At 39.7% G+C, this 14,171-nt stretch overlaps 1 protein-coding gene across 1 annotated transcript; it reads left to right on the top strand.

Annotated features, from left to right (window-relative positions):
- The first annotated feature begins 888 nt into the window (after window positions 1-888).
- On the top strand, window positions 889-9,858 carry LOC133898350 (protein TOPLESS-RELATED PROTEIN 2-like). The gene is made up of 25 exons (XM_062339019.1): window positions 889-1,465; window positions 1,558-1,737; window positions 1,817-1,930; window positions 2,009-2,167; window positions 2,973-3,153; window positions 3,226-3,352; window positions 3,437-3,546; window positions 3,641-3,779; window positions 3,865-3,974; window positions 4,090-4,159; window positions 4,333-4,406; window positions 4,489-4,584; window positions 4,668-4,763; window positions 5,034-5,161; window positions 5,285-5,519; window positions 5,602-5,769; window positions 6,227-6,331; window positions 6,405-6,554; window positions 6,855-6,965; window positions 7,053-7,232; window positions 7,388-7,516; window positions 8,066-8,161; window positions 8,345-8,530; window positions 8,950-9,125; window positions 9,239-9,858. Exons 1-25 carry the CDS (start codon window positions 1,386-1,388, stop codon window positions 9,453-9,455), a joined length of 3,417 nt encoding a protein of 1,138 aa, XP_062195003.1. The 5' UTR covers window positions 889-1,385; the 3' UTR covers window positions 9,456-9,858.
- Window positions 9,859-14,171: the final 4,313 nt, after the last annotated feature.

Genomic DNA, 14,171 nt, shown 5'->3' with positions numbered 1-14,171 from the left:
CCCCAGGCATCATCTCACATGCCTTTTCTTTTTGAGAATTTCCAATCCGTTCAGTTTTTTTTGACCAAACCTAACATGCTTTTTTCCCTCTCCTTTTTCTCTTTTGGCAAAGATTTTTAAAATCCTATTATGTAAAGCACATATGTCTTTGTAATTATATATATGCTATTATGCTCAGTTCCATGGTACGGAGGACACTTTTAGACAAATACATTTATTGCGAAACATGAGAATAATTTATATGCTATTATGCATTTATTAACATATAAACTTAAAAGTTTTATTTAGAAAGGGAGAATATCTTTTGATGAGAAAGACGTATAGAAGAAAAACTGTTAATATGAAAATACTCTATATATATCTCAGTTTGCTTTTTATTATCCGATAAATTATTCTCATACAAAAGCTCACACTTCTATTCCATCCCATCATAATCAAACCGAGTACATGAAAAGTTGGGTTGGTGTACTGGGTGCGCCTACCACGAACCCGTCCCGTTGGCATTCGCAAGAGAAAGAAAAAAAAAGGGCAAGAAAAATGAGTTAATGGGTACGAGGAAGGATGACGTGGCAGCAGGGAAAATCTACAGTAGCCGCCGCGCAAATGACCATTCCACCCTTCGTCGGGTCCACATCCCGCGTGGGCCCCGCACGCACCCCAGACGCCCCCTAACACCGGCACGGAATGACCGAAACACCCCTCCCCGGATCGTAGGCGACCGCGCGACCGTTCGATTTCCGCTTCTGCCCCCCACGCGGGAATTACGGTCCTGCCCCTGGCACCGTGCTCCGTCAGTGGCAGTTGCGTGAATAGGGTGGACCCTTCGTGGGCGTTACCGTCATTCGAGGGTTGTCTGGGTTGCTATAAATGGGGGGACTGGGCAAGGTGGTTATAAAATGCTGCCAAAAAAACCAAAAGGGTGGAAAAATTTAGGGTGAGAGAAGTTTTCGGAGAGAGAAAGTTGAGGGGGAGAGAAGAGAAACCCGGCGGCTGGAGCGAAGGGGAGGGAGAGGAGAAGACGGCCGCGGCGCGGCCAAATCCTAGCCAGCGGCGGCGCGGTTGAGGAGGAGGTCCCTGAGGTGTCTTCTGACGGCCGGATTCGAGCCGCCGGCGCCGGCAGCTGCAGATCGGCGGTCGCGCTGCCGGAATCGGCGGAGATCCCTGTGGGATGAGCACGGCGAGGACCGTGCCCCGGACGTGAGCTCGCTGGCTGGTTCCGTAGGTTTGGGCTCTGGGCTGGCTCGCTGGGGTTTTGAGCTTGCCGTCGGTGTTTGCTGTGGTTTTTGAAGCGGGTTTTTGGGGGATTTGGGAGGGGATCTGCCGGGAAGGCCGGAGGTTTAGCTGGGTTTTGAGAGCTGGAGGCGCAGGCTGGAATCGGTGGAGCCATGTCGTCGCTGAGCAGGGAGCTGGTGTTCCTCATCCTGCAGTTCCTCGACGAGGAGAAGTTCAAGGAGACGGTGCACAAGTGAGTGTTCGGGTTGATCAAAAATGGGGTTTTGGAGCCTTGGGGTGTGTTGGTGAGCTGGGATTTTTGATGATTCTCGGTTGCTCATGCAGGTTGGAGCAGGAGTCAGGGTTCTATTTCAACATGAAGCACTTCGAGGACCTTGTTCAGGGCGGCGAGTGGGATGAGGTGGAGAGGTACCTCAGCGGCTTCACCAAGGTGGAGGACAACCGCTACTCCATGAAGATCTTCTTTGAGATCCGCAAGCAGAAGTATCTCGAGGCCCTTGATAGGTAGCTCATGTTAAAGCTAGTCTTGGTCCTGTGTCGTTGTCAAAGGTGATTTTTGCTGAATATGTTGTTGGTTTCGCAGGCATGATAGGGCCAAGGCGGTGGAGATTCTCGTGAAGGATCTCAAGGTGTTCGCTTCCTTCAACGAGGAGCTGTTCAAGGAGATAACACAGCTGCTGACCTTGGAGAATTTTAGGTATGGTAATGTGTTCAGAAGCAAAATGTTTGGTGCATTGGGCCGATGTGGATATGATTGTGTATTGATGATGAACAGGCAAAATGAGCAGCTGTCCAAGTATGGGGACACAAAGTCAGCCCGGAATATCATGCTCCTGGAGCTCAAGAAGCTCATTGAAGCGAACCCATTATTCCGGGACAAGCTGAATTTCCCACCATTTAAAGCTTCTAGACTTCGCACATTGATCAATCAAAGGTGTTTGGTTGATTTAAATTTGATATGCTTTTAGCCACACATATTACACTGTTTTAAATTATCTGGGATGCAATTTGTAAATAAAAGTTCTATGGTATTCTTTCTTTACCAAATAGGAATTCTTACCAGCAAGACCTGGTATAAATTTGTGTACATTTTATGGTAGCATTAAGCTTGCACATGCACATGAAAGTTATTTTAAGAGTTCTGTGACGTAGCTGCTATATGTTGAGGTTTACTATTTCTGTTCTTTGTTTCCTTTCTGGTTATTTTGATGCTAAATAACATGTTTCAATATCTTCCCCAAATAATGATGGATGAATAAGGCAGAAGGGAGCATAATGTTAAGTTCTAGCACCTAACCACTTTATGGTTTTTGATTTTCCAATGCACAACCCCAGCCAACACTTGGGTATTAAGAGGGATGGCTGTTTCACTGTCTAAAATACAATAATTATTGTTTGTCATTTTACTGAAATTGAGTTGTACTAATGAAGTGCACGTTTCTGCCTATTTCCTAAATGTAGTCAATGCCTGGCTCTTCAACTGTTGGAATTTTTTACTGCTCCTTGTTCTTCCAGTACTACATAATATTTTTGATATAGTTTTTGCTTTTGAGATTGTTCCGTGTGGTTTGGGCCTATATACCATCCTTTTTCTTACTGTAAGGTCGTATCCATACATGTGATATTTGGAATTTTTCTGTTTGTTATGACGTACAAGTCTAAAAGTGCTTCCAGAAAGGCATTATATGTTTGTAAAAGGTGATGCTAATTTAGTTTTGTTTCTTTCTTATGCCTTTCAGTCTGAACTGGCAACATCAGCTTTGCAAGAACCCCAGACCAAACCCTGACATCAAGACACTCTTCACTGATCACTCTTGTGCTGCTCCTGCCAACGGAGCAAGAGCTCCTCCACCTTCCAATGGTCCCCTAGTTGGACCTATCCCTAAGTCATCTGGATTTCCGCCAATGGGTGCTCATGCTGTAAGTATTGACTTAAGTACATCGTTTCACTTATGCTGACCATAGATTACTCATGACGCTTCAATCTTGCAGCCATTTCAGCCTGTGGTGTCACCATCTCCAAACACAATTGCAGGTTGGATGACAAATGCCAACCCCTCTTTGCCACATGCCGCGGTTGCACAAGGACCACCTGGTCTTGTTCAGGCTCCAAACACAGGTACGTTGGAAGTAATTCAGCTAAATGGTGGTCGTCACCTGTGGTAGTGTTTATCCTTTTTTTGAGCTTTAAGTTTGCTTGCAGCTGCATTTCTAAAGCATCCAAGAACCCCCACAAGTGCACCTGGCATTGATTACCAGTCTGCAGATTCGGAACATCTCATGAAAAGAATGCGTGTAGGACAACCAGATGAGGTATTGGATGAACTGAGACATTTGTGTTTGTCCTCCTACTCTTTCTGCATTTCGCATGATCGAATAAGTTATGATTCATTGACAACTATGACAGGTATCATTCTCTGGTGCAAGCCATCCTGCCAATATTTATACTCAAGAAGACCTTCCCAAACAAGTGGTTCGTACCCTTAATCAAGGTTCTAGTGTTATGAGCCTGGATTTCCATCCTGTTCAACAAACCATTCTTTTAGGTACTTGCTAAAAACATGTTCCTTGGTTGTTCAACTGTACTTTGGTAATTTGCCCATTATATTTACAGTTTTATGATGTACACAGTTGGAACAAATGTTGGTGACATTGGGATATGGGAAGTTGGTTCCCGAGACAAGATAGCTCACAAGACATTCAAAGTTTGGGATATTGGTTCCTGCACCTTGCCTTTGCAGGTGACTACTTCAGTTATTGCGTTATTGCTACATTTTGTGCTGCTAGAAGTAGCAGCTTGGTACATTGACGTGGTGTGTTCTCATGCACATTTTTTTTTTGCTGTTCTATGTGCAGGCCGCACTAATGAAAGATGCTGCGATATCTGTCAATAGATGCCTATGGAGCCCTGATGGAACTATTCTAGGTATGGGAGTGGTTCATTTCAGTGCTACCATTCACATTTGGGCATGCCATTGTTTTAGAAAAAAAACATTTGGTTATTATGGCACACTTGGGGGTGTTCTATTTTTGTTTGGATCTTTTTAAACGGAGATGTTGATTTCTTCCTGTCTCATGTAAGCATGATTTGGTTCCCAGGTGTTGCTTTTTCAAAGCATATTGTTCAGACTTACACATTTGTGCCAAATGGAGAATTAAGGCAGCAAGCAGAGGTACATGTATATTGCTTATGGATTGAGGAATGAGAGTATTACCAACTTCCTTAAAGGTCTCTAACTATTGCAAATGGAACAGATTGATGCGCACATTGGTGGGGTTAATGACATAGCCTTCTCTCACCCCAACAAGACGCTATCAATTATTACATGTGGCGATGACAAACTCATTAAGGTGAGGGTACTTGTATGATAAATAGTTTTTTCTCAGAATAAACAGTAACATCTTGATCATTGTTGGCACATTTTATTTGACAGGTGTGGGATGCTCAAACAGGACAAAAGCAGTACACATTTGAAGGCCATGAAGCTCCAGTGTTTTCTGTATGCCCTCACTACAAGGAGTCCATTCAGGTACCCTCGGGATGTCTTTAATGCTGATATTCTTGAGATACTCATCTATTTATTTTGTACTGGCATCGTGTCGCTATTCTGGCTATTTTGCAAATTATTGCCACTTCTGTGATAAAAGACATTTGTATTCCTGTTTACCATCAGCTACTTTTCATGTTCATTTGCTGTAATGTTTGAAATTCCGAGGTTCTATTATACATTATGTTACAGTTACTTGTTGCCATCTGTTGTATGAATTTTTTAATTTTTGCTTGCTGACTTGCTCTGTAGTTTATCTTCTCTACTGCCATTGATGGAAAAATCAAGGCATGGTTGTATGATTGCTTGGGCTCAAGAGTTGACTATGATGCTCCTGGACATTGGTGTACTACCATGGCTTACAGTGCTGATGGAACAAGGTGAGATGTGGGAATTGTTATATGGAGTATAATAACTGTTGAAGAGTAACAAAATTAGTGGCATCTTGATTCATTTTCAGTTTTCACCCATTTCAGTAGTTCAATTATGAAATTTTCTCGCAGGCTCTTCTCCTGTGGTACTAGTAAAGAAGGTGATTCCCACTTGGTTGAGTGGAATGAAACTGAAGGGGCTATTAAGAGGACATACAATGGCTTCAGGAAACGATCACATGGTGTTGTTCAGTTTGACACAACCAGAAACCGCTTCTTGGCTGCTGGAGATGAATTCCTTGTTAAATTCTGGGATATGGATAACATCAACATACTAACAACGGCAGATTGCGACGGTGGATTGCCAGTTAGTATAGGTTTTTTTAATAAATTATGAACTGACCATAGTGAATATTTTTGCTTATCATTCTTTCACCGATAATTTGCAGGCAAGCCCTCGTTTGAGATTCAATAGAGAAGGCTCATTACTCGCTGTCACAACAAGTGAGAATGGAATAAAAATACTTGCCAACACTGATGGACAGCGCTTGCTTAGGATGCTTGAGAGCAGAGCATTTGAGGGCTCTAGAGGACCTCCTCAACAAATAAATACCAAGGTAGTGATACATAAACTTTTCATCAAATATTACATGATTTGGTTCTATTTAGCTTCTTTGCTTTCTGGTATTTGTTTTTGTTCTTCTGTTTCATGCTGAAAATTTTGTTACACTTTGCCACAACCCAGACAAACATGCCAATCTGAGGCTTAGTATTTTGTTTTCTGCTGCTAGAGTTGTTGTGAGCTACTATTTCTTGGTTACATGCTCTCTACCTGTCATAGACATAATTACTTGGCAATTTTTACCACATTTATGGCGGACAAAAGCTATGATAGTTGCTCTTTTGCTTCTTGTTCAGTAGGAAGATGCACTAGAAAGGGTTCTGAGTCAACTCTTTTGTTTGACTGCTAACTTCCCCACTTAGCTACCTTCTTTTTTCTTTCAGTTCTGGCTGGGACATTTGATATTAACAAGGTCTGTTATTACCATATACTCACTTTTGTTTTTAATGCAGCCTCCAATTGTTGCCCTTGGTCCTGTTTCGAATGCCTCCAGCCCTATAGCAGTGAATACAGAGCGATCTGATCGGATCTTGCCTGCAGTCTCGACGAGTGGCTTGGTGAGTTCCATCTGCTTTTGCTGTCTGCTCTTGCTGTCCAATATGTAGGTTGCTAAAGATAAATGAATCGCAGGCACCTATGGATGCTAGCAGAACTCCGGATGTTAAACCAAGAATAACCGATGAATCTGAAAAAACTAAGACCTGGAAGTTGGCAGACATCGTTGATTCTGGACATCTTCGAGCACTGCATTTGCAAGACACAGACACGAACCCGAGCAAAGTACGTTAATCTATATTTGCTTACATATTTTTTTGTATCAGTATATTATGATCGAGTTATGAATGTTAATCGTGCATAATCAATCTGAAATGAATGAGCTGATCTTTATGTTAATGCAGGAATAAGTAAATTTATTTATTTGATATTTACATGTGGTTATATCACAATGATCTGTCAGACTGTTGCGTAAGGTTGTATTGGTGTGATTTGACGTTATGTTAGGCAGTGTAAGCAAGTATGTTTATGTTCTGGGCAATGGGAAGTTTTGACGAGGGACATGTTTATTTCTTTGTTCCACAGGTTGTCCGTTTGTTGTATACCAATAATGGGATTGCACTGTTGGCTCTCGGCTCCAATGCTGTTCATAAGTTGTGGAAATGGCAACGAAGTGAAAGAAATCCTAATGGCAAGGTTAGACCAGAGAATTTTACTTGCTTCAACTTTGATTGCAATCTTTTTTGCTTGCTTTCTGAATCTATTATTTTTAAATTCTGTTAGTCTACTGCATCGGTTGCACCTCAATTGTGGCAACCAGCAAATGGGATTCTGATGACAAATGACACTAACGACGGCAACCCAGAAGAAGCAACTGCCTGCATAGCATTGTCCAAAAATGACTCTTATGTTATGTCTGCATCTGGTGGCAAAGTCTCATTGTTCAATATGATGACATTCAAGGTATATGTCCTTTTTAGTGCCCATCACAATAACTTGTCACCTATGAGTTATAATGCTAGCTGTAGTATGCTGGTAACTTAAGATAAAAGCAGTATTCCATAATTGCGCTGCTGCCAGTTTCTAACTTTTCAGAATGGATGTGGGGTCACTCACAGGTCATGACAACTTTCATGGCGCCTCCACCTGCTGCAACTTTCCTCGCGTTCCACCCACAAGACAATAATATTATTGCTATTGGAATGGAGGATTCTACCATTCAAATCTACAATGTCCGCATTGATGATGTGCGTTATTGTCTCTTTTTCCTCATTTGAAATGAAGTATGCTTGCTACTCTTCGTTCAAAATTATTGACATCTAATTTAGTGGCCAAACTTTTAATTTGATTGCTAAGACATACACAACTTGGTTGATCATGTCACATGTGAAAGTGTTACTATAAAATTTGTTACTTTTACTGCTTATATATTTTTGCTGACATTATTATGGGAATTTATTGCCAAAGCGATCTATTCGAGACTGTCCAAAGCATCATTTTTTTATTTAAACAAACGTACTAAGGAGTAATATTTTTTTAATAGTTGTATTAGATCTTGGTAGACCTTGTAAATGCTATTTTTCATATTTCTTTTGTTACGTTTTGATCAAATACAAAATACGAGCACTCCGCGGTATCCTTCTAGCTAACCTTCAAGTACTATAGATTTGGGAATTTGTTGTCTCATTAACGGATGATTCTTATTATGTTGAATCATAAACTTTCTAAAGTCTTTGTTACCCTTCAGTACACATTTATTGTATTAGTTTTGATGTGTCTTAATCAAATTACATCAGGTGAAAAGTAAGCTTAAGGGCCATCAGAAAAAGATTAGTGGGCTGGCCTTTTCTCAATCATTGAATGTGCTAGTATCATCAGGTGCTGATGCTCAGGTATGATTATAAGGATTTTACGGTATCAAATTGAAATGATTATCGAATTAAATGTTATAAGCTCTGCACTTGTATGTTGGTTCCACTAGCCTACTTTGCAAAAATTTTGTTTGCAGTCATTTGAACAAGAATGAATCGCTTATCTGTTTCTGTATAGTTGATTTCTGGCATAAAATATTGCAGCTATGTGTTTGGAGCATTGATGGTTGGGAGAAGAAGAAATCAAGATATATTCAACCCCCAGCAAACCGTTCTGGTGCTTTGGTTGGTGATACAAGGGTGCAGTTCCACAATGACCACACACATCTTTTGGTAGTTCATGAGACTCAATTGGCAATCTATGATGCGAATCTCGAATGTTTACGCTCGGTTAGTCCTCTCAACATTTGCTAATCTAGCACTGTTCTGGCTATGCTGATTTTCCTACGGTGAATTACATTTGGTTCATTGTTCTGGCTATGCTGATTTTACTACGGTGAATAACATTTGGTTCATTGATTTTTCCTCTTTTCTAGTCCAGCTATTTCTTACTTTGTATCATCATGGATATTCACATGTTCCATGAATGTGTATTATTGTTGACAACTTACAAATGATTTCAAAACCGAGCTTTATTACCAGATGCATGACCCCTTTGCATGTATATGCATGACCCCTTTGCATGTATCAGTGGTAATAAATTAAAGTTTGCACACTTGTACGATGTAATAAATATTTAGGGCTCACAAATTGGAACAGTGTGTTGTGATCATCCCATTAATTTTCTTTTGATATTTGAATGTATGCAGTGGTTCCCAAGAGATGCACTCCCAGCTCCAATCTCGAGTGCAATATACTCATGTGATGGTCTCTTGGTTTACACTGCATTCTGCGATGGTGCTATTGGAGTCTTTGAAGCGGAGTCTCTTAGGTTGCGTTGCAGGATTGCACCTTCGGCTTATATTCCGCCTTCAATATTGTCTTGGTACGTATGGATTTCCTACACTAATTTTAGGTATTAGTTGTATCCACTACACCTCGTTTCAAGTGACCAATATCCTACTTGCTGTTTCTCACTTGGTCCATCTTATCGAACAGTGCTGGACGTGTTTACCCCATGGTTGTTGCTGCTCATCCCATGGAGCCAAACCAGATAGCACTCGGCATGAGCGATGGTAAAGTTCATGTGGTGGAGCCATTAGACGCCGACCCAAAGTGGGGAACAGCGCCGCCTCAGGACAATGGAGCGCACCAAGTGATATCAACAGGGCCATCAGCAGCTAGCAACCAGGCATCTGATCAGCAGACGAGGTGACTCGGACATCTGCACTGAAATTCATTAGTGCAAAGATTGGTAGGACCGTAGGAGATAGGGAGAAAGAAGAAACAGTTAGATTTATGAGATGAGGTTATATGTATCAAGTCCACAGCGTCTCCTTGCTCGTGGCAGCAGCACAGGTGGTGATTGATGATGACATCGCTAAGTTAGTTTTTAGTTCTTTTCTGTCCCCAAAAATCCTGACCGCACCTGGTGCCGCCGCCGCATCTGCGGGAGATGGCTTCGCTGGCATCTTCCTCTTTTGTAAAGCTTTTCCTGCTCTGAGTTTAGTGGTACCTTAGATTGTTGTTTATTTCTAAAGGTATGGTGGCATGTTGGATGGTGATATTTTGTTTGACCTGTGATGATCAATTCCACCATGTTGGGTCTGTTTGCTGAATGTCTGTTGATCATGGTTCAAAATGGTTTGATTTATCGTGTTAGTTCTGTGCCATTTCAAAATTGTAGGTTTCATGAGATTGCTGAAAAGCTTTGCTGGTGTTTCATCGATGTACCTAGAGCTGGGACTTGCCGTGCTATTCCTAGGCTGCCAGGTTGTCCATAACATGATGTTTTGGCACGGCTCAGCATGGTCACGATATGATGTTTTGGCACGATTTAAAGCATGGTAGGAGCACGAGGGTTGGGTTGTGTTCAGGAACTTATGGTATGAAAGATACACGATATAATTTATATGATTATTTTTTTATGTTTATATTATAATCTCTTTGATATAAAATATGAGATAGTAATGTTGTATTTGTTTGGTATGAGAGATGTAATTGTGAGATGGTAAGATATAAATATGTATTGTCAGGTGATATATAACATGAGAGATGTGTGAGTATTGGAGACGTAAATGTAAGATGATAAGAGATAAATACGTAAGTATTGTCAGATGATATGGGGTTCGTCGAAGTTGTCCAAAATTTAAATTTGTTGAAAGCTTCTTGGTATGGTTGTTGACGAATTTGCAAATTTTTAGTGTTAAACTTTAAATATCAACGTTTTAAATTATCCAATAATAGCAAAATATAAAATTATTATGAGCCACTAGATATAGACAATCGAAGGGCTAGTAATATTAGTGAAAATGAAGTTCGGTCACCATAAAAGACATTTATACTAGTATGTAGATAATCTTAATACTCCATCCAATCGTAAATACATGTCGTTTTAGATACGGTATAATCTTTAATGCATAACTTTGATTATTACTCCTTCCAATTGCAAATGTAGGTCGTTTTAGACTTGTGCACAAGGATTAAGAAAGTAGATCAAATAATCTTGTTGTTTTTTTATTTATTCTACATTGGAAAAGATAACTTATTTATTTGTGAGAGTGGTAACATTTATTGAATAAGGGTAAGAAGAGAATGAAAGAGAAAAAAGTATATAGAAGTTCAAGAATAACTTATATTTAGAGAATAGTTGAGGAGGCTAAAACGACCTATATTTACAATCAGAGAGAGTATTTTCTATTAGAATGTATTTATAAATTTATTAATTTTGTGATATTATGAAAATCTTTTTTTAAGACAATCTATACAAGGTTTCGAAACTAAATATTTTAAAAACTATTATTAATTAAAGTTTTAAAAGATTGGTCAAAACTTTTCTAAAATGATATGTATTTATGATGGAAGGAAATACAACTATTCCATATTTATATTGATATGTAGGTAATCTTACTCTTTATATTTACACGAAAGAAGGAAAAAAAGGCACCGAAATTCCCTAAACGGGAGACCATGGAGACTCACAGCTCCGACCCGGTTGAGAAGCAGCACACATCACCATTGCCCATTGGGAAGAGAGCTGCAGCTCCTCGTCCTGCAGGACCTACACGGGCGAGGGTTCAAGGAGACGGCTTGCAGGTGAGACGATCGAAATGGCGGGGTTTTGGAGCTGGTGACTCGGGGTTCTTGACGCTCCTCCTCTCCTCTCCGTTTGGAGCAGGAGTTGGGGTTCTACTTCGACGCGAGGCACCTCTAGAGGGCCTCGTGCAATGCGGCGCGTGGGACGATGCGGAGCGCTACCTCGGCTAATTTTTTTCTGCAAAATCAGACCAATTTCTCACTTTTGTTTTGTGCCATGGTTCATGCTCCAGCCTACCTCCATTTTGGTCTGGTAGTGATCCAATAAGTTAGGGCTTTGGTTCACTGAAATACTACAGAGGAAGGGAGGGGCGGTGGGTGGCATGGCGGTGGTACCGTAAGAACTGAGATTCTCTGATGTTAAGTCATTGCGATATGGTCACTGACATATAGGCTAACTCTCAATAGATTTTACATGCAAGTGACAATATCACGGTGTGATGTAACATCAAAGAAGCCTCTCTAGAATGGTAAAAGGATGATGACATGATCTGTTCAAAGTGGTGCAGCCAGGAATTCGAGGACCCAAGATAAACTTTTACTATTAAAATATTGGATGTGACATAATTAAACATCAAACATAAATAATCATTAAACATATGCTCAAGCTATCATGTTTTAACTATCATGATTGAACAGATAGGAAATAAAACTAAAAAAGGTTCATATAGAGTACCGATTAGAAGCCAAGGGATGAAGTTTTCCTACTTTGTATTGACATTAGGAATAAAATTTGAATGAATATGAGAGGTAAAAAAGAATTGCTTTCTGAGTCATATGGGGTGCTTTGCTGATGCACTGCACCCTATTCGACGCGCTAGTTCAGTGTGTAAACATCTAGACCTCTAATTTGAGTTTTGATGATTAATGACAACGTAATTGTGACTAACATGTGTTTTGTAGGATAAATTGAAAGTTAGGTCGCCATGATGATTCTTGGGTGTTCTCGTCCTTATATTGATTTTCATGGTTATCGGCAAATGATATACACGAAGATTAAGGGCTATTTAGTTCTATGTGTCGCAAAGAGATGGATTACACGTAGAGTAGATAAGTCCATTGTTTTTCTTTTGGTCGTACCATTAAGGGAATTTGGGGATATTATCTTGACCTAGTTTGGGCTAGAGAGATAGTTGTGATGCATACTAGTCAAATCTAACACTAGATAGCTCAAATGAAGCCTAGAAAATAAAAGATTGAAGACATGACTAAGTTTGGAATGAAATGAACAAGTCCCTGATATTTTAGAGTTACTGTATGGTACGGTGTGAACACCGTATAATAAGATGAATGTGCAGTTTTTGGTCAGAGGAGAGTGAGTTTTAAGTAGTGTCACCGTATGATACGGTGATCAGGTCATCGTATGATACGGTGTACTGTGAGAAACTGTTCAAATAATATTCTAATTAATCATTGAGTCGATTATTTATATAATTACGATCATAATGATTAATCAGAATACTATCCCGGTAGTCCCGGTATGTGTTTTACGTTAAGATCGGAACACACACATTTTCAACATATGTCATCATAACAAAGTTTAATAAAGAGCGAGTAATGAAATTATATTACAAGTCTTTAGAGGATTATTATTTACAACAATTTACAACATATGAGCACTAGGTGGATAAATGAACTGTCTTACCTCCTAGCCACCTAGAGATATTACGCAACAAAAAAACAAAATTTATGAACAACAAAAGACAGGTGAAGCCATTTGCCCTGAAGCACAAATCTTGTCACTCGAGTAGTTTGCACTACTCCTACCTGTTACCTACATCGGCTGGCGTGAAGTAACCAAACACTAGCTCCTCCTCACCTGTAACACCTGTAAAAACAGTGTGAGTACAAAGGTATCCATAATGAGTACATATAATAACCTGACTCCAAGGATTATAATTGGATAAGTTAGCAAGGAATCAGTCACAAGGTTAAGTAGATTCATATGAAAAAGCAATTTCGACACAAAAGTGTGAGCACCTACATTTAACCACATATATCCTTCTATCCTGAAATCCATAACACAAACATATATATAAACAGAACCATCTTATCTCATCAATAGCCATCACCAACCATTTTTTAACATACCATACCAGCATCCCACATTGGTACTATATGACTGATGAAAATAGACAGAAGCATGCTCATGACTGAGAGCGCGGCATTTCGAATTATTCTTACACACTATGGATCCCAAGTTTGGAGCCGATCTTGGCAAAACGTCTTTAACTTTAGCTTTAGTTATCTAGACTAGTTTAGACGATCTAATTAGACCTTGAGACTCTATTTAGATAGGGGTTCAGAGCTGGAACTGCCACCATCAAAGTATGCTATGATTGTGATTTTATATTATGCTTTATGAAGTATCAATAGCTTTTATATTAAAGATCTATGATATTGTATTCCTTTTTGGTTCTTATTATCGTGTGTGTTCTTTATCCTTTGTCTAGTTCGCGATTAGACGACTAGCTGGTAGGTGATTAGATCTATTATTCAAAATTAGCATGGTAGTTAAGGCATGAGCTGAGCTAGGTAAACTGGCCATACTCTGGTTATTTTCAAGTTCATATTCAACAAACTAATAGAGCTTAGTAGGTGATAATCAAAGGGAATTATAGAATTTAAGGAAGCATATCTTATATTATGTATTTATATCTTTATGCTACAAATCATAACTATTTGCTATCAAGATAGTACTTATTGTATATCTAGCTAAGATTTGGAGATCTATCTGTAATTTAATCTTTATGTTTTATACCATCAACAACCTTAGTCTTCTATGCAATTGCTTTCATCAATAGTATTAGTTTATTAGTTTAAAGTAAACACCTAT

Source organism: Phragmites australis, chromosome 18, assembly GCF_958298935.1.
Source record: "Phragmites australis chromosome 18, lpPhrAust1.1, whole genome shotgun sequence".
Classification (NCBI taxonomy): domain Eukaryota; kingdom Viridiplantae; phylum Streptophyta; class Magnoliopsida; order Poales; family Poaceae; genus Phragmites; species Phragmites australis.
This window is presented reverse-complemented; position numbering and strand designations above follow the sequence as displayed.